The sequence below is a fragment of the Papilio polytes genome, unplaced genomic scaffold, assembly GCF_000836215.1.
Source record: "Papilio polytes unplaced genomic scaffold, Ppol_1.0 DF824069.1, whole genome shotgun sequence".
Lineage (NCBI taxonomy): Eukaryota > Metazoa > Arthropoda > Insecta > Lepidoptera > Papilionidae > Papilio > Papilio polytes.
The window spans coordinates 2,213,343-2,234,858 of NW_013525135.1; the positions used below are offsets into that span (position 1 = coordinate 2,213,343).

Consider the following 21,516-nt stretch of genomic DNA (forward strand, 5'->3'; position numbering starts at 1 on the left):
ATGTCGAAGCGGATAGTACTAATAATATCAATATCGTGTTTATTGAATACCGGTAAGAAATGTATTTCAAAATTATTATACTTACAACTTTATATATCATCAAGCTTACTTTTTGATTTTATGTTGTACAAGCACTAAACTGAGTAATGTCAATGTATTAACATTATAAGTAAAAAAAAACAATGAAAATTATACATTATGTATTTGCTTTTCAGCATATGCCGGCGTCCTGACCATAAGTGGATCTGCTGGTTTGTCTATAGGAAGAGAAGGTAGTCGGGGACCACTCGGAATTATAGGAGCTAAGATTTCAAGCTTAAAAGATAAGCTAACAAACATAGGCAGCGTTATTAGTGGTGGAATAATCGCTTCTGTACATAAACCATCTTCGTCTACACTTACTACTATAACTAATTCGGAAACATCTGGAATCACTGTACCATCAACAACTGAACTACCAAATACCCCTTGGACGTCTATAACACCTACAAGCAATACGCCTGAAATCGCTGATACTAGTAGTCCTACCACTGAAGGTACTGCAGCTTCTACGGCTTCTGAAGGTTCGACGGCAACCGAGGCACCAACAACGACTGAAGGTTCCGATGCAACGGAAGCACCTACAACTGGAACTACTGGAGCTTCTGAGGCAACAGTAGCACCTACAACTGAAACTACTGCAGCTTCTGAGGCAACAGAAGCACCTACGACTGAAGGGCCCGATGCAACGGAAGCACCTACAACTGAAGCTAATGGAGCTTCCGAAGCAACAGTAACACCTACGACTGAGACTACTGAAGGTTCCGAGGCAACAGAAGCTCCCACAACTGAAGCTACTGATGGCTCGGAGGCAACAGAAGCTCCTACGACTGAAGGTACTGAGGATTCTGGGGTAACAGACGCTCCAACGACTAAAGCTTCTGAGGAAACAGAGGAACCTACAACTGAAGGTACTGAGGCTTCTGAGGCAACAGAAGCACCAACGACTGGAGCTTCCGAAGCAACAGAAGCACCAACGACTGAAGCTTCTGAGGCAACAGATACACCTACGACTGAGGCTTCCGAAGCAACAGAAGCACCTACGACTGGAGCTTCCGAAGAAACAGAAGCACCTACGACTGAAGCTTCAGAGGCTTCTGAGGCAACAGAAGCACCTACGACTGAAGCTTCTGAGGCTTCTGAGGCAACAGATGCACATACGACTGAAGCTTCTGAAGAAACAGAAGCACCTACAACTGAAGGTACTGAGGCTTCCGAGGCAACAGAAGCACCAACGACTGAAGCTTCTGAGGCAACAGATGCACCTACATCTGAAGGTACTGAGGCTTCCGAAGCGACAGAAGCACCTACTACAGGAGCTTCCGAAGCATCAGAAGCACCTACGACTGGAGCTTCCGAAGCAACTGAAGCACCTACGACTGAAGCTTCTGAGGCAACTGAAGCACCTACAACTGAAGGTACCGAGGCTTCCGAGGCAACAGAAGCACCAACGACTGAAGCTTCTGAGGCAACAGATGCACCTACATCTGAAGGTACTGAGGCAACAGAAGCACCTACTACTGGAGCTTCCGAAGCAACAGAAGCACCCACTTCTGGAGCTTCCGAGGCAACAAATGCACCAACGACTGCAGCTTCTGAGGCAACAGAAGAACCAACGACCGAACTTTCTGAGGCAACAGAAGCACCTACGACTGAATCTTCTGAGGCAACATCAGAACCTACGACTGAAGCTTCTGAGGCTACAGAGACACCAACGACTGAAGCTTCCGAAGTCACAGAAGCATCTACTACTGGAGCTTCCGAGGCAACAGAAGACCCTACGACTGAACCTTCTGAGGGGACAGAAACTTACACTACAAATTCAGAAACATCCAGCGTTGCAACTACTACAACTAAGCCAATTTTATTACGATGTTCATGTTATAAAGAACGTCGTTGGAGAAATTAAAATTATTGTACTTTTAATTCGCTGATTTAATAAACATTTCACGAAATTCAACCTAAATTTTTAATGCTTGGTACATCCTTATACTTGACAAATCTTTATTTGATACACCATTTTAATGTAATTAAACGCAGGCGTATTTTGCACCTAAATATTTTTATGCAATTTAAGAGAGTATATCAGAAGCATTCACCAGTGAGAAATTTTTTTTAGTAACCTATTGCCATTCCAGCTTTTGTGGAATATTCAGTCAACAGCGGTATTTCTAAGCAGTTACAACTTAGGGATCTTTAAGAAAAGTCCTCACTTTTCCTTTTAAAGCTGGCAAGGCATCTGCGGTTCCCTGGGCATTGCGGATGTCAATGGGCTGTGGATAAATTTCATTACCAACAGTATTTCCAAAATTTCAGAAAACGTTGACAAAGTCCAGAGCAACAGCTTGTTATAAATAAATTTCATTACCACACCGAATCAGTATGTAAAATGTGATAAATAAATGCTTTGTTACAATTTTGTTCATTTGAATTCGTCATGATAAAACCAAAAAAATTTAACTACGCAAAAATAAAATTAATATAAGAAAATTGTAAGATAATATTTATTCATGTGTTCTACGTATCCAGTGTACACGTTTTTACGTATAGGTATTAATAAATCGCTATAAAACTCCACGAGCAAGTTTAATCGGCGGCAGACGGTGTTCGTCATATCGCTATGGTTAAGTTTTTATTACTTATCATCAGTTACATATTCCTCGGAACGGGCGCAGGTGAATAAATTTATTTTATCATAATATTAACAATAGACTTGTGCCGGGTTTTTTTGTTCATCAATTTAATTGACAATTAATTTCCATTTAAATTATCTTTAACATAAGTTGCATTATTAAAAAGAAGAAGATGTTTTAACTTTTTTATCTCGTACATACAGATTTGTTATGACTGAAAAGAACAAAAATGTTGAAAGATATGCACAGCAATAAACGGTGTTAGACGTCGTTATTAAAATAAATTATTTTATACTTTATGTAATGTCCATTCATTCAAATTTGTGTTTATTTTTGTATTCCCCACTACCTTACGTTTACAAATAGATTGTAGTAATCTTTCTCATTCTCGAAAACTGGGAAAAAAGGCTTTACATGCATTGTTTGCATAACAGAAACACAATTAGAATTTAGTCATTGAGTAAAGCAATGGGTTTTTAAAAATATACCAGTTTGACTGCTTTAAAGGAAGCCACTTCATGATAGCCTCTGATATTTTTCAACCCATAAGGAAAACTATTCTTTTAGATTACTTTAAAATTAAGGTTTCTTGTTGTAATTTGCGCTATAAGTATATTTTATGGACCATCCTACTATGAAGAGATAATTCGACGATATAAATTAAATCTTTGTATATTTACATATACATTACTTTCAGATAATTACCATATTTTCGTATCATGAGTTTTTTTTAAATTCATGCTTTAAAAAATTCAAAGGACCCCTGTTTGTCAAAACAAACATTTCCCCAGCTGTAATGACTTAAATTAGTTAAGCTATTTATGTTTATAAACTTCAGCCGAAAGCAGATATAAGCAGCTGTGTAAATATTATATATCTCAACAAAACACGCACATCTTTTTAAAAAAATGTTTCAATTTTATCTGCAATACATAATACTATGAGACTGCAATACTATGAGACTTTGTTATCTATGTTTTATCTACGTCATACTAAGCTTTCGCCATTTCAGTAGTTATCTATTTAAAAAAAAATATTTCGTTACTTTTCTTCCTACATTTCTCTAACAATTCTTACTGTACAATTTCTCCAGTAAACTGAGCTATATCACATTTCAGAATATCAGAACTATGCAGTCGTCCGAAGCGAAGATGTTTCCGATGCAGTGTACAGCTTCGTGTATACTAACGAAACTTATGAAGAAGAAACAAGCCATTGTGCACCCGAACAAGCTTCAACAGAAGTAGAAGCCGGTAAGCCGAAGGAAGTTACAACAGACAATGTGTCCCCTAATGGTTTAGAAAACACAACATCTGGAAGAAAAGGTTAGATATATAAAAAACAAAAGACTAGCATTGTACATACATTTTTTGTCGTGATTAAATTAAAAACAAATGGATAATTATTTAATCGTGTAGTGACCATTATATTACTTTTTTACTCGTATTTGTAGCTATTTTAATGGCCAATTTTTATAGCATTAACGGTAAAGACATTTAGGGGAGGGGGGAATCGATACGTTGATTATTGCGAACTGATGATGAGAATATCTACGGTAGTGATGATACTATTAAATTTCAGAGAATGTGACTTGCGGTGACAATGAGATTTTCAATAATTGTCCTTCTGTGAAGTGTGAGTACTGTCCCACATGCGACAAGGAGGCCCGCGCATGTCTGACTGCCTCGCAAGATGTCTGTCCACCGGCTAAATGCACCTGCAGGAATAACTACAGGCGCCTGCAGAACAGAACTTGTGTGCCGACTAGAGAATGTCGTAAGTATTGCATAAAAAAGATAAATAACATAGACGTGTAGACTTCTGTTGTATGTTGCTAGTCGTCAGGTCCTAAGTCTTAAAGTAGATCTAACTTAAATAAGCCTTATATTTGCAACATTTAAGTTCCAGAGTCCCGTATGATTTAGCTGTCTCTGATAGGATTTGTTTTGCTTTACACAGCTTCGTTCAAATGTCCTGGACCCAATGAACAGTTCGAAGCGTGTCCAGTATGCCCCAGTGATAACTGTACTAGAGCCACACCAGACGGTACATGTCATTTTATTGGCCGGATCGGAATACCATTGCAGTGTCGCCCATCTTGTAGATGCAAGGAGAACTATTGGAGGGACGGAGATCGCTGTGTACCTTATGAGAAATGCCCAAACATTAAGAGTAAGTCAACTGAAATAAATTGTAATTTGTACTTGATGTATCATCTTTCTAATCCTTTTCATCTATCTATCTATACTATTATAAAGAGGAAAGATTTGTATTTTTATATGTATTGAAATAACTCAAAAACCACTGGGCCGATTTGAAAAATTCTTTCACCATTAGAACAGAAATTTATCAGTGAGTAACAAAGGCTTTAATTAATTTATCAAGTTATTAAGTGGCGGCGATCTGTCTGCAGTACTTGAATATTATCAGGTCTTATGTCCTGTACTCTCTAACACTTCACTACTAGAAAAAGTATCTACAAATATTGTTTGACTGATCATGTTTTTGTTGGTTGAGTGACCAAGGAACGTTGCCTTGATTTCAAACTACTTGTCTTTCTATTACAGACGCTGCGAACTGCACTCGTCCCAACGAAAGTTTACAGTGCGTCAGACCATGTCCGCCATTACCGACTTGCGACAATCGCAATGCAACTTACCATTGCCTCGTCAATAAATCTGCACCTTGTAATTATCAATGTGCTTGCGACAAAGGATTCTATAAGAATTCTGATGGATTTTGTGTCACGAACAATCTATGTGGTAAGTGGAGTATATATTGACATTATTTGTTACCATTTTAAGCGCCAATATCCTAATGGTGTTTGGGTACTGACTACCGATCTTGTGGTCGAGGGTTCGAATCTCGCAATTCGACTACTGTCGTGAACCATACCCTACCACAAGCCTAGAGCTTAGCTGGAATGGTTAATGGAAATGTTAGTAAATTATTAAAAATCTACTAATATTTTTATTACAAAAAAAAAGTGTGTAAATGGATTGCTCAGCATTTTATTAGTCTAGTTAACTAGCTGTTATCGTTATATTTTCATCGAGTGGATTTGATTCCGAATTGATAGAGACAACTAAGCTATTAATACCTTTTATAGATTATATCTTCCCTAGTAACTATATTCTCATACTTTCTAAGATTAATAAGAGAAACAAATTTTGCTTTAACAATTTTAGATAAGAAATGCAACGACCCGAATGCAGAATATAAACCGGACAAAAAGAAATGCCCATCAGATTTATGTAGGTCCATCGTATCGAAATTCGCGTGCAATCCAAACGAGCAAGGTCAGCCAGGATGCGTCTGTAAATCAGGCTTTTTAAGACTGAATGAAAACTCCACATGTATTCCAACGAACCAGTGCCCTGAAATGGTTAACGCACCGGGTAATAAACCCCCTAGTAAGTATATTCACATTACATTATTTGTTTATGAATAGCCTACTATGATGATCATACTAAGAGCGGTAACACCTTTGACTAAACTATCGCACAATAGTTGTGTGATAGTCGATTGTTACGTAGTACTTTCAACTGCTTAGTTGTCCAACTAAAATGGCTTAGTGTGCGCACCTCCATATAAGCACAGGAATCAAAGCGCGACTACACAATAGTTGTCAAAGGTTTGGGTACGCAATGATGTGAAATACTATATGACTTAGATAGTTAGGCCATCAAACTAATAAAGTGTTTAACTTTTTTAGATAATTGCAGCAAGCCTCACGAGAGTTTGCAATGTGTCAAATCATGCCCTCGACCAAGGACATGTATAGGTCGTTTCTTACGTTACAAATGTTTCAATACAACTGAGGCCTGCAAGAACGAGTGCGTCTGTGACGACGGATACTATAGAAACCCGGAAGGATTTTGTGTCACAAGTGATTTGTGTGGTAACGTGTAACACCAACTTTCAATAAGAATACAGTTTTTTGTGGGAACTTTACTCTTATAGTTAAGGAGTTGAAGATAAACTGTAGCTGTGTTAATTTTTAGATAAGAAATGCAACGACCCAAATGCGGAATATAAGCCGGACAAAAAGAAATGCCCATCAGATCTATGTAGTTCTATAGTATCAAAATTCGCGTGCGATCCAAAGGAGCAAGGTCAACCAGGTTGCGTCTGTAAATCAGGCTTTTTGAGACTGAATGAAAACTCAACCTGTATTTCGGCGAACCAGTGCCCTGAATTAGCTAACGCACCGGGTAATAATCTACCTAGTAAGTGTATCCACATTAATCTTACTATCATACTAATATTATAAATACTAAAGTTTAGATGGATCAATGGATGTTAGAGTTTGTAGCCCAAACAGATGATCGGATTTCGATGAAATTTGGTATAGATGTAGAGGAAAGTCGTGAAGAACACATAGGCGACTCACTTTTGTTTTTCGTTTTTTTAACTCTACGCGGACATAGTCGCGGGCGAAAGCTAGTTATACCCTAAATTAAGGTTTCCTTTTACGCACTCACAGTCGTTAATTGATCAATTTGAGCGACATTAATTGTAAATATTTGAAAGTAAGTCTACATTAAGATGAACTTTATGAATCTGATTGCAACAATTACACTAACAGACAAGTTAAATGTATAAAATTTCCAGATTGCACTAAGCCTCACGAGAGTCTGAAATGTGTAACGTCGTGCCCTCGACCAAGGACATGCGCAGGTCGCTTCTTACGTTACAAATGTTTCAATACAACTGAGGCCTGCAAGAACGAGTGTGTCTGTGACGACGGATACTATAGAAATCCCGATGGATTTTGTGTCACGAGTAATTTATGTGGTAACGTATAACGCTAACTTAAATTCCAATTAACATAGTCATGCAATTTTGCTTTGAGCAAGCGGCCACCTGGATATATAAGAGAAGATATAAGAGATAGTATTCGTAATGGTATTATTTGTATATTATATTGTACAATAGCCAGGAAGAACACGAAACATAGGATAGTAATGTTACTCGACTCTTACTTTATACGAGCTATTCCCGTAAGGCTTTATCCGCATCAAATTATAAAAAGTTTATTTTATTGTTCACAATTTTTAATTGCAAATGTCAAATGTCAAAACACTTACCGTTACCATGGCAACCTTGCTTCCTTAATGTTGTTAGCTTGTAATTTTTATCTTTACGTTACTTACGTTTTTCAGATAAGAAATGTACAGGTCCTAACGAGGAGTACAAATCAGACAAAAAATCGTGTCCACCTGAGATATGTCGGTCTATTATTGCAAGGTACAAATGTGACTCTAAAGACAAGGGCCAGCCGGGCTGCGCGTGCAAGCCGGGATTTTTGAGATTGAATTTGAATTCAACTTGCATCCCGACTAAAGAGTGTCCAGAGTTAAAAGGATCGCCTGATTATAGTAAGATTCGAAATACATCATTTTTTTTCCTCAACATTGCTTTTTACATAAATGCCCCATTTGAAAATTTTTGATAAGACATTTCGATACAATGATATAGTACAAGGTGTAAAAAAAAAATTACGTTGGAAATTTTATATTTTGTGGTAATATAAAGAAAACAGGAACGTTACACCTATACTAATATTATAAAGTGGAAAGAATGTATTTTTGTATGTATTGAAATGACTTAAAAACTTCTGGGCCGATTTTAAAAATTCTTTCACTATTAAAAAGCTACGTTATCAATAGCATAGAATATATTTGAATAAAAAGACACGCGGGTAAAGTCGCGAGCACCAGGTAGTAAATAAAATTATCGATTTTCAGATAAAACTAAATGCACTTTACCGAACGAGAGTTTAAAATGTGTGAAGTCGTGTCCCCCGCCGAAAATGTGCAGGAACCGTGGCGTATTCACCAATTGTCTCCAGAACAAGACTGAGATCTGCCAACACAAATGTATCTGTGATGATGGGTATTATAGAAATGAAGACGGATTCTGCGTAACAAGCGCACTCTGTGGTAAAAGAAACACTGAATAAGTTTCAAAATTTAAAAACATTTAAAAGAAATTGACGAATTTCATATCTTTTTTACAAATGAGTATCTATTACTAGACTACTTTAAGGGCCTGTCGCACAACTTTTGTAAATATCCAACGTATAAAATATGTGATGGAAATATCGGATTTAGGTATTATATCTGACAGTGACTATCAAGCTATCTGAGCCTCTATCAGCCAGAGGTGGGACAGGCCCTTAATTTTGAAGTCTTAACCATGAATAAAATAACAATCGTAATTTTTTTTTCAGACAAAAACTGTACCGGACCAAACGAAGTTTACAAGGCGGATAAAAAGAAATGTCCTCCCCAAACTTGTCAATCTAAATTGGCTTTATATAGATGTGACCCAGAAGAGAAAGGGCAGCCGGGTTGCGTCTGCAAGCCTGGCTATTTAAGATTAAATATTAACTCGACTTGTATACCGTCGGAGCAGTGTTCAGCAAACTCTACAAATAGTAAGTCGATCTGTACTTAATATAATAAAGCGTAAACACACACTTCTTTGTTGCCTAAGATCTCAGCAATCGCATCATATTTTCGAATAACTCTTTTTTTAATAAAATGCCCTACACTTACTTCACGATTTAGGCTATATATTTTCACGTTAAACTTAGGGGTGAATATTTTGGATAAAAACCCTAACGTGGGAAAGAGACCATAAGTTGTTGCCAACATCAAGGAAGCAAGGTTGTCATGGTTTGACATAATGTCATGTCATTTTGACATTTGCAATTGATAATTTGACAAATGTGAACAATAAAATGAAATGTTTATAAGTTTAGGCGCATGGGAACAGCTAGTTTATTTTGCAATCTAAAACATTACCGATATATTCGCCCAAGGCCCTCCCAGAATCCTATGTTATTAAAAAAAATCGTTGAAAATACACGTGTTTCCTTATTCTATTAATTATTCTTCTATACTCTTACAGCAACTCCTCTAAATTGCACTCTTCCAAATGAAAGTTCACAGTGTGTAAGAGCATGTCCTCCTTTAAACACTTGTGATAACAAAAATAAGACTTTCCACTGTCTCGTCAATGCATCCGCGCCTTGTAAACAGCAATGTGCTTGCAACAAAGGATTTTATAGAAATTCTGATGGTTTTTGTGTTACCAGTCAATTATGTGGTAAGTCAATCGACACTTCAAAGATAATCTTTAGCAATCACACTTTAATAATAATATTCTAAGTACGAAACTTTAGATGGATGGATGTTTGCTAGAGTTTGTAGCCAAAACTGGTAAAGGGATTTCGATGAAATTTGGTATAGATGTAGAGGATAGTCTGGAGGAACATTCAAGCTACTCATGTTTTTTTTTAAATAAGACGCTGACGATGTCGCAAGCAACAGCTAGTCAATAATAAATTATCGTGTTTCATTATAATTTTAGATAAGAAATGCTCTGGTCCTTATGAGGTCTATACAGATAATAAAAGAGATTGTGCACCTGACATATGCATGTCCATTGTATCAAGATATGCCTGTGATCCTAAAGACAAAGGTGTGCCGGGGTGCGTGTGTAAGGGAGGTTATTTAAGATTGTCTTTAAATTCGACCTGCATTCCAATGAATCAATGTCCAGAACTTGCTAATTCACCAGACTATAGTAAGTATAGGAAACATTATCGATTCGTATTTGAAAAATGATTAATTTGAGTGCAAAGGAGTTAAAATTCTGCGCAGGTTTCGTTGTAGAACAAGCCAATAGTCTTTTTATCATCTGTACTAATATCATAAAAGGGAAAGAATTATGTTTTTGTATTTTTGTATGTATTGAATTCACTCAAAAACTACTACTGGGCTGTTTTAAAAAAATCTTGACCATTAGAAAGGTAATTTATCTGTGAGGAACATAGGCTATATCTTTTACTATTTTTTAATTATACGGAGATGAAGTCGCGAGCAATAGCTAGTAATAAATATTATTATTTCTTTAATTAATACCTTGGCTTCGATTGACCTATCGATTTACTCCTTTTTTAATTTCCAGATAAAAAGTGTACCAAGCCTAACGAAAGCCTGAAATGCGTCAAATCTTGTCCGAGGCCCAGGACTTGCATAGGCCGTTACTTACGTTATGTATGTCCGAACGTCACTGCTGAAGTCTGCGAGAACAAATGCGTATGCAACGACGGATACTACAGAAACCCGGACGGATATTGTGTCACGAGCAATTTGTGTGGTACATATTCTTTTTAATAACATAATAATGATAACACTTGTGTCACAACTGCATTATGCGAACTATGCGAAGCCAAAAACAGATTTTTATTTTAAAGATCGGTAGATTTTTTTTTTTTAGTTGCTTACTTACCATACTTTCTGCGTTGGCGCAGCGACCCAAAGTGTGTCTCAAACCCATCAGACTATTGGCGTTTAAACTAATTGGCATTTTACAAACTAATGCGGTAGCTGTGCGTGTTTTTTTAATCATTAGAATTAACTTTGCAGATAAAAAATGTACCGGTCCTAATGAAGAGTACAAAGCAAAGAAAAAGTCATGTCCACCGGAAATTTGTAAGTCGCTTGATGTAGACTACAGATGTAACCCTGAAGAGGAAGGCCAGCCGGGATGTGCGTGTAAAGAAGGATATCTTAGAAAGGATCTGAATTCAACTTGTATACCTCTAGGAGAATGTCCAGAATTTGGAGACTTTCCCGATTATACTCCTGGTAAGGTTTAAAAAATGCTACTATTCAAATTAGTCTTAGATGGAGACGACTTAACTGTGTGGGGAATAGAGTTATTTTGTCTATTCCGGTAATAAAAACGAAGTAACTGAGCCGAGGGTTCTGAGGTAGCCCTCTAGTTACTCTAAAGAGAGATTTAGGGTTAGCGCAATTTGCACTTAGCCACATCAAGCCCAATGAAGCTGCAAATGCCTATTCAAAACAAAGAGTGATAATTCGTGAATGCACGATAAATAGGAATTTTATGTTTTACTTTGAATTGCGAGTTAATTATTAAAGAAAACGGTTCTAATGTTTTTAGACGAAAATAAGTTGTTTAAATATATTTTTTTATCTGCAGGAAACGGATGTTACATACCGGATTCTAAGCCAGATACCGAGAGTTATCCTGTTGAATTTGAATTAGATTATTGGCAGTTTGTTGAGGTTCCACCGTGAGATCAAGCAGTCATTGGCGATGATATTAGAAATTGACAAAGAGTACACATAACGCAGTCATTTAGTCAATAAAATATTTGCATTTAAATTGATGTTTTCATTTGATAAACGTTTTATTCTTTGACAGCTTAGGTCTTTTCAGTCTTCCCTAATGTAGAGTAACCATCACCGGCCGTCGTTGTCGGTATTTTCTAGGAAAAAAAACCTGCAAAACTGTCTAATATGCATTTCCATTTAAATATTTATGTAGAAGAACTTACTTTATAATTTTATTATAATGAACATTGTTCGAAACACGACCGAAATTTAAACAATTTTGGTTGTACACTGTTTCCATTTTGCGAACACATAAAAGGAAATTTGAGAAACTCAAGATAACGTTACCCGGCGGAAACTGTTAAAATTTGGTAGAAAATGCCATTACGAGTGCACTACGGAAGTCATATCTACTAAAATAAACTAATGGTGTTACTAAGTAAACATACATATAAAGTTAATTAATGAGGAAAATATCGCATTAGTTGTTTGCGATCGAAGCTAACAACATGCGTATTAATATGAGTTTTGTTTTATTCTGCACAATTTTGTTGCTCGTGAAATATAGCTTGGCAGGTTAGTAATTATCATGTATTTTTTGCAATTATTTGTGCATCCAGTTTCTGAAAAATAAAGATAATTTTTACTGCATACTAGAATGTAAGTGGAAGGCATGAGTGTGGATGTATCGAGAGAGGTCGGCCACTAGCCTATCTCTGCCGGTTTTCCTCGGGGATCGAGCAAAAGCTCAGTGCAGAGAGTACCGGAACGTTTTATTGGAGGTCCCGGGACCCTAAAATTACAGCAGAGGGCCATCAGAGATTTTTTGTGACTATATTTTTTGTATTTCCGCCTCATACCGAAATCCAAAAAAAGACTACCTCTACCGGTACTGTAGAGGTGTAACCGGTAAGAGATGGATGGATTGCGTGAAAGGTGATCGTTCAAAAAGAATGTGGAAGGGAGATTAATTAATCGATTAAAAAGGGATTATCGATATAAAATTAATATAAAGGATTAATCTGAACGATGGAATCCTGGTGGACCGACCCTACTTGAGTAGGAGGTCTGGGAGATGATGACTTGAATGGTCAATGTTTAATTACATTTAGTTTCTCTATTTCGTCAGATATTTAATTGTAGTAAATATACCATCTTTACGGCCTTTAATCCGTGACATAATTAAAATACGTAAATAAGGAAATAAACAGTGAATTATAATGAATTTAATTAGATAAAACTGTTTATTATTTCATTTGTTGTAACAAGGAATATAACAATCGACTGTTTATTGTTTTTATTTTTATTATCGCCTACTGATCTATATTATGAATAAATAAAGGTGACGTTATATTCGCACTGGCAAAACATTAATAAAACATGTGAGATGTCATGTTCTTGAGAGTGAATTATGAAGTTGTAGACTCGCTGAATAAAGATTATATCATACAAAGGTATAATAACAGAAAATGTATTTACTATTCTTTTACCTGTATCTCTTTTTTAGATCCTATGAGATGCATTAAAGCGAACGAAATGTTGGACTGCATGTCTCCTTGTGCGGAGAAAACTTGTCTAACTCGAAACTCCGAATGTACGAAAGATAGCCTTGAATTTTGCAGAGTTAAATGCGTTTGTAAAAACGGATTTTATAGAGATAATAATAACAGTTGTATCTCATCCGAAGACTGTGGTTAGTAAGAAAACAAATTCATATTTTACAGTCTTATATTTTTTCATTATTACATTATTCATTATCTTAAATAAGTAATTCTTTTTTATAGATCACCAAGCACGCAGCAGTTAATAATATACTTATTGAATTTCCTAAATGGACTGACATCTCAAGACTACTGTTTAAAAAAAATCCAATTATTTCTGATAAAACTGCTGTGAATAAAATTGGTATCTCTGGATTCTCTGGTAATGAGCGTGATACCGACACGTATATACTTTCTTTGTTTTGTTTTAACCATAAATTATGCTAATAAAAATAACCTCTACAGACTAAATACTTCTATCAAAAACTCAATAAATTATTACGCAAAATAGTTTATTGTTTGTATTGTAAATTAACACAAAGATTACAAAAGTTTAAATATTCTCCGTAGTAGCATTACACGAACGTGGTTCTGAAAATGATTATAAAAATTATATCGTATAAATCATAAATACACGGATATATAAATAAATTTATTAACAAAAACATATATTACACAAGTTTAGTTAATAGTGAATAGTTTTAATTAGACTTATCCATTTAAGTAAAATAAACATGGCACTGTCTCAGGTTATAAGATAATTTTGGTCAACACTTTTTAAATTGCATTAAAATTAAGTCTTACCTCTTATAATAGGTGTTACTGAAATACAAAAAAAAAAGTTTAGAAAAAGGTATTTAACGGAATGATGATGACTACATGATGATTACTACTGACGGAATATAGAAAGGTTTTATGTGTAATCTTAAATAATAAAGAAATCTTAATACAATAAAGAAGAAAGATTTTTAAAGGTATTGAAATAACTAAAAAACTACTGGGCTGATTTCATAAAGTTTTTCAACATTAAAAAGCTACGTGATTAGTGAGTATGTAAGCCATAATTTTTATTTTTTTATTTTACGGCGACGGCGTCGCGAGCATCAGCTAGTGGGTAATATAATTAAAGTAGTTTGAAGTCTATAAAATTTCTTAACAAAAAATCTTTGTTGTATACTATAGTATCTATGTTTACTAACACTATTAAAAATACCAACTATTGCATTGTTCGTAAGGCACGCAGATGTTGTCCTTACGCCAGTAATGGTAGGCGCAGCGGCACTGAGGTTTGCACTGCACCACGATACCTATGCGGCCAATGATTGGGCATCTGCCTGATGGCGTTGCTTGACTGCAGTCATCACTGGGGCACAGAGGTGGGCATGCGTCGAATATCTCATTGTGCCCGCATGCGATAGGAGCTGAGAATAGTAAAATTTTGAAAATCTTTGGCCAAAAATTGACCAAGGATTGGTCACACAGATGAAATCATATTAAAATGTCAACGTATCCTACCATATGTTTTTTTAAATGCGAAAGTTTAGATGGATGGATGTTTGTTAGAGTTTGTAGTCTAAACTAATAAACGGATTTCGATGAAATTTGGCATAGATGTAGAGGATAGTCTGGAGGAACTCGTAGGCTACTCACTTTTGTTTTTTTTTTAATTAAACATGTGCCTGGATCGTTATAATTGGAAACTATTATTAATTGCTATTATAAACTAAATACTTAGTTTTAATGTAGTAATTACGGCAAGAATGTGTGGGAATGCACCTCCCCCGTCGGTCGCGGCTGTAGTTAAACCTGCAGACGCATTTAGGTGGCAGCTTGATATTGGCATGAGTGATGCAGCCTTCACGCAGCGCTTTCAGACTTCGAGGACAGACGCGGTCGGCGCACGGCGTCGGGTTCATTACGAGAACTTCATTCTTACGACACCTCAGTTTTGCTGTAACAAAAAGTAAATTATTATAATATCAACGCTTATTCTGTTACTTGTTTTTGGTAATCAATTCCGGTTCAGACGCTTAGTTCTGTTTTAACAGAAAAGTCGAACTGTTCAGCTGTATATAGCGGACTTTAGCTCAATTTTCACTTCTTCTTTCAAAGTAGTCCACAGTACACCATACAGTATTTATTAAGTAATTAAAAATTTATTGATCTGGTTCAAGCTCTTTGTGTTGTATAAGTAGACACTGAGATGAGTTAAATGTAGTCCATAACTAATTATTAGTTACATAGTATATTTGACATAAATGTAGTCCATAACTAATTATTAGTTACAGAGTATATTTGACAACTTGTCCTATGCCTTATCTATACTAGTAGCAAGTTTAGTGACGCGTAATACTTTGGAACGATTCTGATAATTGTAGCTTGGTTACTGATGTTGCTAATTTATAATTATAATTTAAAGACAAGTTTACCTGAAGCGATTGCAGTGTGTAAAAATAGACATATGCAAAGAATTAAAAAACAATTACGAAGCAGCATTTTCAAGAAACATTAACACAGGACGAAACGTGACTTATATAGCTTCTCTTAGATCGTAATATGTAGTTTAATGTATAGAACGTGTTGTTCTACTTGATTTATTATTTTAAAATTAATAAAAAACGTTGATATGGTAACTTAATCTAGTTTACGATGTGTTGTTGCTGATAGTAAAACTAGTAAGTAAGATAGTAAACTAATAATGCTAGGTGTTAATAAAGTTATTCCACCTTATACGTTATAAGACTTATGTGTTAATACTCATGTGTAAAGGGGCCAGCTGAAAACCAGCGCAGTAACGGCCTGCGCCGTCCCTGCATTAGCTGAGCTTGCCACCTTTTGCCATATTTCTCTCTCTTTTTTTGTATTAGCTTTTTTGTGGCAATGAAAATTCTATTTATTTGTTATTTATTTATTTATTTTGATTATAGTTGTTACCTGTGTCAACATTTACGAGGGAAGTATGGTGTCTGATGGCTGTGAAATCACTTCGCTTCAAAGCTAGGGATTTTCTACCCTTGTCTGCATAGGAATTACGAATTGATATATGGCATTTAGTTAAATCTAAAGTAAAGCATGGCTACAAGATAACATGCGTCGTAACCGTTGGATAAGCGCCTTTATTTTTTACAGAGTGTTTCAGTCAGATTTGCAAAATTGCCTTTTGAAAATATAAGGTAAAACACTATGAGCAATAAAAGTAAATCTGTACTAATATCATAAAGAGGAAAACTTTGTATTTTTGTATTGAAGTAACTCAAAAACTACTTGGCCGATTTTAAAAATTCTTTCACCATCAGAAAGGTAATTTATCTGTGAGTAACATAGGCTATATTTTATAATCAACGAGCTGTCGCCCGCTAACTTCGTTAGTTTAATATGGACCACCCGGTACCCCCGTATAGATGAAAACTCAAAATAAACAACTATGACTTGAACGTTTATATGAAATACATTGTACTTAGCGCAATTTCACATGTACTAACATATAACCTAGAAGATATCAAATTTATTTAGGACAAGATATGTTCTGACCTTTAAGCGATACGACAGCCGAACATCCTGTCATATTATCAATTTAGGTCTTGTGTAGTCTTTTATTTTAGACTAAAATTATCTGTTGTAAGTTGCTACATTCAATTGTACAATCGCGGAAATTTGCGATGTCCCACTTATAAAAAATTATCTTGTTCTTTACAACACAAACGCTTCTTCTTACAAATATCCAGTTAGATAGAGGTGACATGCGCAAACGAAAGGCCAATAAAACAATTAACAACGTGCCTGTGCCTTTTTCTTACCAATACATTTAAATTGCGTCCTATTGTCTCAATGCGTACATTTTCAAACTGCAATGTTCAAGATTGAACATCGGCAGATCTCCTGATTGTACACGTCATGTCATAGGAATTGAAATTAAACACTTTTATATTTTCTTACTATCTAGTTTTAGACTTGTTTGAGTAGACTAGTTTTGACAGTGGTAGTGCCCGCCTTAACATCTTGGCACGAATGGGCCGGCACGCCCGGTGTAATACCACGACCACACAGAAGACAGGCGTGAAATGGAAGTAATTCCGTGTTTCGTCTGATGAGTGTGGTGCCGGAGGCCTAATTTAAGTCCCTTTCTGTTTACCATCCTTTTCTTACAAGGAGAGGTTGGGGAGAGGAAGTGGATTTGACGGTAGAGGAAATGCATGGGAAGGGGAAATATCCTCTTTATGTGCGTCTCCTCCTCCGTCGTATAAGGGTAGGCAACGCATCTGCAATTGCGGATGTCTATGGGCAGCGGTCGCTTCGCCATTTTGGCGGTTTCAGGTGGTCGCTTGCTCGTTTGGCACCTTATGTTATAAAAAAAAAAAAAAAAGAAACACTAGAATGGACGAAAATAATTCAGAGACATATGTATCTTAAAATTTATTAAATCAAATAAATATTTACAACAATAAATTGCACTAACGGAAAGAATCAATAATCAATGTTCTTAATAATAAATTACAGGAACAAACACAGGAACTTACTTTAAAAAAATGGAACTCATATTTGTACAAATTTTATTTGAGGATCAAACATTTTTTTCCCTTGTTGCTACATTTTCCTCAAGGATGGTAAAATGGTAAAACCTGGCAGTGACTTTTAAGTTATTTCATCTCTGAATTAATTTAACTTCTCTGTAATGTCATATTAATTCTTATTTATTTATTTGAAGTATTTAATCATGTATTACATTTTGACTTTTATAACTTTAGCTATTTTCAAGAGACGTTTAAATACTTAACGTGAATAATTCACCGGAATTTCCTAAATAATTAGATCAGTCACGTGTTTCTTAAATTACCAATCACGATTACTCTTTGTTAAGTAAGCATTGTTGGTAGGGGACACAAACGCCGTCCTTTCTCCAGTATGTTGGTTGGCATCTACAAGTTGGTAGACATTCAACGACAATTAGGAACAAACCGAAAAAAGGGCATTCTCCGTTCGGCGTCGCTTGACTGCAGTCGTCTGTGGGACAGTAGCCGGGACAGGGATTATATTCTTCGTTTTCATTAGGACAGTCGAATGCAACTGTAAACAAATAAAATTATGATTATTGTTACTGTAACTCCACGAACGGATTGACAGTTTACATATAGAAGTGCGTTCATGAATAGACATCCAAAAAATAATTCACATTGAGAAATTTCATAGCATAGACTTTATATCAAAAGAAAAATTTCAGATTTCGAGAAGATGATTTATTTGCGTTGTTGATAACGAAAATTGCATTTAAACTATTTTGTCTGTCTGTCTGTCTGTCCGAAAGCCGCGTTAGTTTCGGGTGATATCAGTTGGGCCGATTTCGACCGGGCTTTCACTGACATAGACAGGCATATTATATTCTATTACATGGGCGAAGTCGCGGGCAACAGCTAGTGTCTAAATAAATTCATTAAATGTAACTATTGGCTATAGCCAATGTTATCAGTACAATTTTTTATCGTTAAATTATAAAGGTGTATATAATTTTCACAATTTTACATTTCCGTGTTTACTGAACGTGTTGTCACGGTATTCTGATTGGTTAGTTTTCTATATCTGACGTAAATAGGTTATATATCTCATTTGAACGAAGATTCCATTAAATTAATTATGAGAAAAATGTCCGTTTAATTAATAAATTCTTTAGACATTATATGTCTAAAGAACTATAACTAACTATATGTTTATATAGTTGCTATATGTTAATTGCTATATGTTTGGATGGATGTTACGTACTCCAAAGCTTACTCTCCACACTTAATGAATATGTTTGGTCTATACCAAACATATCTATAGCTACCTATAGCACCCAGTCTGATAGACCACATACAGTGGGCGCACACCTTTGACTATAGTATTGCACAAGTGTTGTGCGACTGTCGATTGTTTCGCAGCCAATTCAACTGTTTAGTTGGACAACTAATGGAGTAGTATGCTCACCTCCATATAAGCTGATAGGAATCAATGTGAAACTAAACAATTGTACAATAGTTTAGTTTTAGCGTGCGTACGATCTTAGACTTCTTACTAAGTTATTTTTTCTAATTCCTGGCTATGTCGCAAGAAAAACTTAGTAACTGAAATACATATGACCAATAGGAGCAATAGCCGAACATTTATCGACACTCTAATCGACGAATTATAAGTACAGCAATACAAAAGAAGTCGTTACTAATAAATGACCATACGTCATCCATTTACATCAGAGAAGTAACAAAGGATTGTTAACTATTGCGTGATTGACAGGACGGATTTCTTTTGTTGTTTTCTGGTTTTTATATATGAATATTTAGGCTATTGTAAACTAAGGTAAAATACAAATCGATTATCATTTTGTATTGAAACATTTTTAGAGTACTAAATGGAAAAACCTGGAGACTTGATACTGATAAAAATGGAAGCAACGTTGGTTCAAACAACCGCACAACTGTTATGCGATTGTCAAGTGTTTCGCAGTCAATTCAACTGTTTAGTTGGACAACTAAAAATATAGCAGTGTGCGCCTTCTAGGATTCAAACTAGACTTTAGTTTCAGATGTACGCTCTAAATAGACAGCATCTAGTACCACTCGTCAGAAAAATTTTGTGCGTCTCCAACTCTAGTCCCTTATCAGACGACAGATGTGGTAGTGATTTAACAGTGGTAGAGCCCGCTTTAACATCTTCGCACAAATGGGTCGGCTCGCCCGGTGTAATACCACGACCACACAGAAAACAGGCGTGAAGTGGAAGCAATTCCGCGTTTCGTCTGATGAGTGTGGTGCCGGAGGCCTAACTTTAGTCCCTTTTCCTTTCCAACCTTTTCTTAAGGGAAAAGGATGGGAGGGAAAAGTGGATTTGACGGTGGAGGAGACGCATAGGAAGGGGAAATGTCCTCTTTATGTGCGTCTCCTCCTCCGTCAATTAGGGTAGGCAACGCATCTGCAATTGCGGATGTTTATGGGCAGCGGTCGCTTTCCATTTCGGTGGATTTAGGTGGCCGCTTGCTCGTTTGTCACCTCGTATTATAAAAAAAAAAAAAAAAGATAGATTGACACATGTGCAAATTGTTTCCGAAATAAAATACTTACGACATTCTGTTGTAGGGATGCAAGTTCCATTCTCAGCTCGTCGGTAGTTAAATTGACAGACGCACTTCGGAGGCGGGCAATGTTGTCTGTTAGGTCGTCTGCAGTTGTTAAACTCTCCGCTTCTTGTTGGGCAAGCATCCGTGCAGTTTGAGGGACACCGGTCTAACTCTTCATTAGGCCCGCATGTTATTACAGCTGAAATGGTTATAAATTATTTTATTATCCTTAAATTCGGTTATGTCCAATGTTACGAACAAGTAATTAAAAAAAACTACTGAACTAGTTAGAGGAAAATACGTGAGATTTTGATTTTAGCGTGTTTAGCTTTAAAGCCTACGGCCCTGTTCGATTCTATCGGAAAAAGTATTGACTACCATTCTAGCTGTCGTTGGTTCGAATTCCGCCATAAGGGGAAGTTGATAAACTTATTTCGAATGGCCTTAATTATAAAAAAAATAAAATATTTGTAATGTTTCTGTTAATAGAAATATAGTAAACTTTATCCTGTTTTTGTAATTTTACAAAAGCATAGATATAATATAGTGACGAAAAACTGTTCATTAACTTTTTTTTATTACACATTTTTTTTATTCACCATTAAAATAACATAAAAAATGATAAAAATTTTAAATTACCTGCGTATGCCGTATAAATAAACACAACTGAAAAAACTATAAATATCTTCAACATTATGAAATATTGAAAACTACGTTCGAAGAAAAAATCGTATATATCGCACACTGAAAATTCCAAAGTAAACAAATAAAATAAACAATAGACAATATTAAAAATTAACAATACGTCAACTGGTTGGTTAGAAATCGCGATGTGTATTGAAAAAATTTACAACTGCCGCTTGTATTTGTATATGATTTGAACGGCAAGGGATTCCCTCGTTCCTAACACTGACGTAGTGAATACGGAAACTTAACTGACTTACGATTAGGAATTGGGAACGGGACTAAGGCGTGCTTACCCCAAAAATACTTCAACAAGTTTCCTTATATTGCATAACAGTTGCTATTATATGAATCTGGTGGGATTCTCGTTCCCACTGTAA

General features: G+C 35.8%; 5 protein-coding genes across 6 annotated transcripts; 3 read left to right on the forward strand and 2 right to left on the reverse strand.

The window, feature by feature from the left end:
* On the forward strand, positions 1 to 1,997 carry LOC106100093 (mucin-5AC-like). Its single transcript, XM_013278828.1, has 2 exons — positions 1 to 52; positions 171 to 1,997. Exons 1-2 carry the CDS (start codon positions 1 to 3, stop codon positions 1,946 to 1,948), a joined length of 1,830 nt encoding a protein of 609 aa, XP_013134282.1. The 3' UTR covers positions 1,949 to 1,997.
* Positions 1,998 to 2,079: 82 nt separating this feature from the next.
* On the forward strand, positions 2,080 to 11,845 carry LOC106100228 (fibrillin-2-like). 2 transcript variants are annotated; one of them, XM_013279017.1, is made up of 17 exons: positions 2,080 to 2,714; positions 3,791 to 3,997; positions 4,254 to 4,448; positions 4,632 to 4,844; positions 5,240 to 5,434; positions 5,861 to 6,085; positions 6,388 to 6,573; positions 6,677 to 6,901; positions 7,287 to 7,469; positions 7,838 to 8,053; positions 8,423 to 8,617; positions 8,908 to 9,114; positions 9,591 to 9,788; positions 10,053 to 10,268; positions 10,653 to 10,844; positions 11,114 to 11,335; positions 11,694 to 11,845. In XM_013279017.1, the coding sequence occupies exons 1-17, from the start codon at positions 2,660 to 2,662 to the stop codon at positions 11,789 to 11,791; spliced, it is 3,228 nt and encodes a 1,075-aa protein (XP_013134471.1). In that variant the 5' UTR covers positions 2,080 to 2,659; the 3' UTR covers positions 11,792 to 11,845. The 2 variants fall into 2 exon arrangements, with proteins under 2 accessions (XP_013134471.1, XP_013134472.1); XM_013279018.1 differs by lacking the exon at positions 6,677 to 6,901.
* A 477-nt stretch (positions 11,846 to 12,322) lies between these two features.
* Positions 12,323 to 13,779, forward strand: LOC106100135 (venom peptide SjAPI-like). The gene is made up of 3 exons (XM_013278878.1): positions 12,323 to 12,403; positions 13,335 to 13,520; positions 13,612 to 13,779. The coding sequence occupies exons 1-3, from the start codon at positions 12,337 to 12,339 to the stop codon at positions 13,632 to 13,634; spliced, it is 276 nt and encodes a 91-aa protein (XP_013134332.1). The 5' UTR covers positions 12,323 to 12,336; the 3' UTR covers positions 13,635 to 13,779.
* Positions 13,780 to 13,870: 91 nt separating this feature from the next.
* LOC106100134 (inducible metalloproteinase inhibitor protein-like) lies at positions 13,871 to 15,394 on the reverse strand. The gene is made up of 4 exons (XM_013278877.1): positions 15,122 to 15,394; positions 14,586 to 14,789; positions 14,173 to 14,190; positions 13,871 to 13,959 (listed from the first exon to the last, which is right to left on the reverse strand). Exons 1-4 carry the CDS (start codon positions 15,282 to 15,284, stop codon positions 13,922 to 13,924), a joined length of 423 nt encoding a protein of 140 aa, XP_013134331.1. The 5' UTR covers positions 15,285 to 15,394; the 3' UTR covers positions 13,871 to 13,921.
* Positions 15,395 to 17,808: 2,414 nt separating this feature from the next.
* LOC106100121 (inducible metalloproteinase inhibitor protein-like) lies at positions 17,809 to 21,278 on the reverse strand. Its single transcript, XM_013278861.1, has 3 exons — positions 21,092 to 21,278; positions 20,457 to 20,651; positions 17,809 to 18,432 (listed from the first exon to the last, which is right to left on the reverse strand). The coding sequence occupies exons 1-3, from the start codon at positions 21,144 to 21,146 to the stop codon at positions 18,212 to 18,214; spliced, it is 471 nt and encodes a 156-aa protein (XP_013134315.1). The 5' UTR covers positions 21,147 to 21,278; the 3' UTR covers positions 17,809 to 18,211.
* Positions 21,279 to 21,516: the final 238 nt, after the last annotated feature.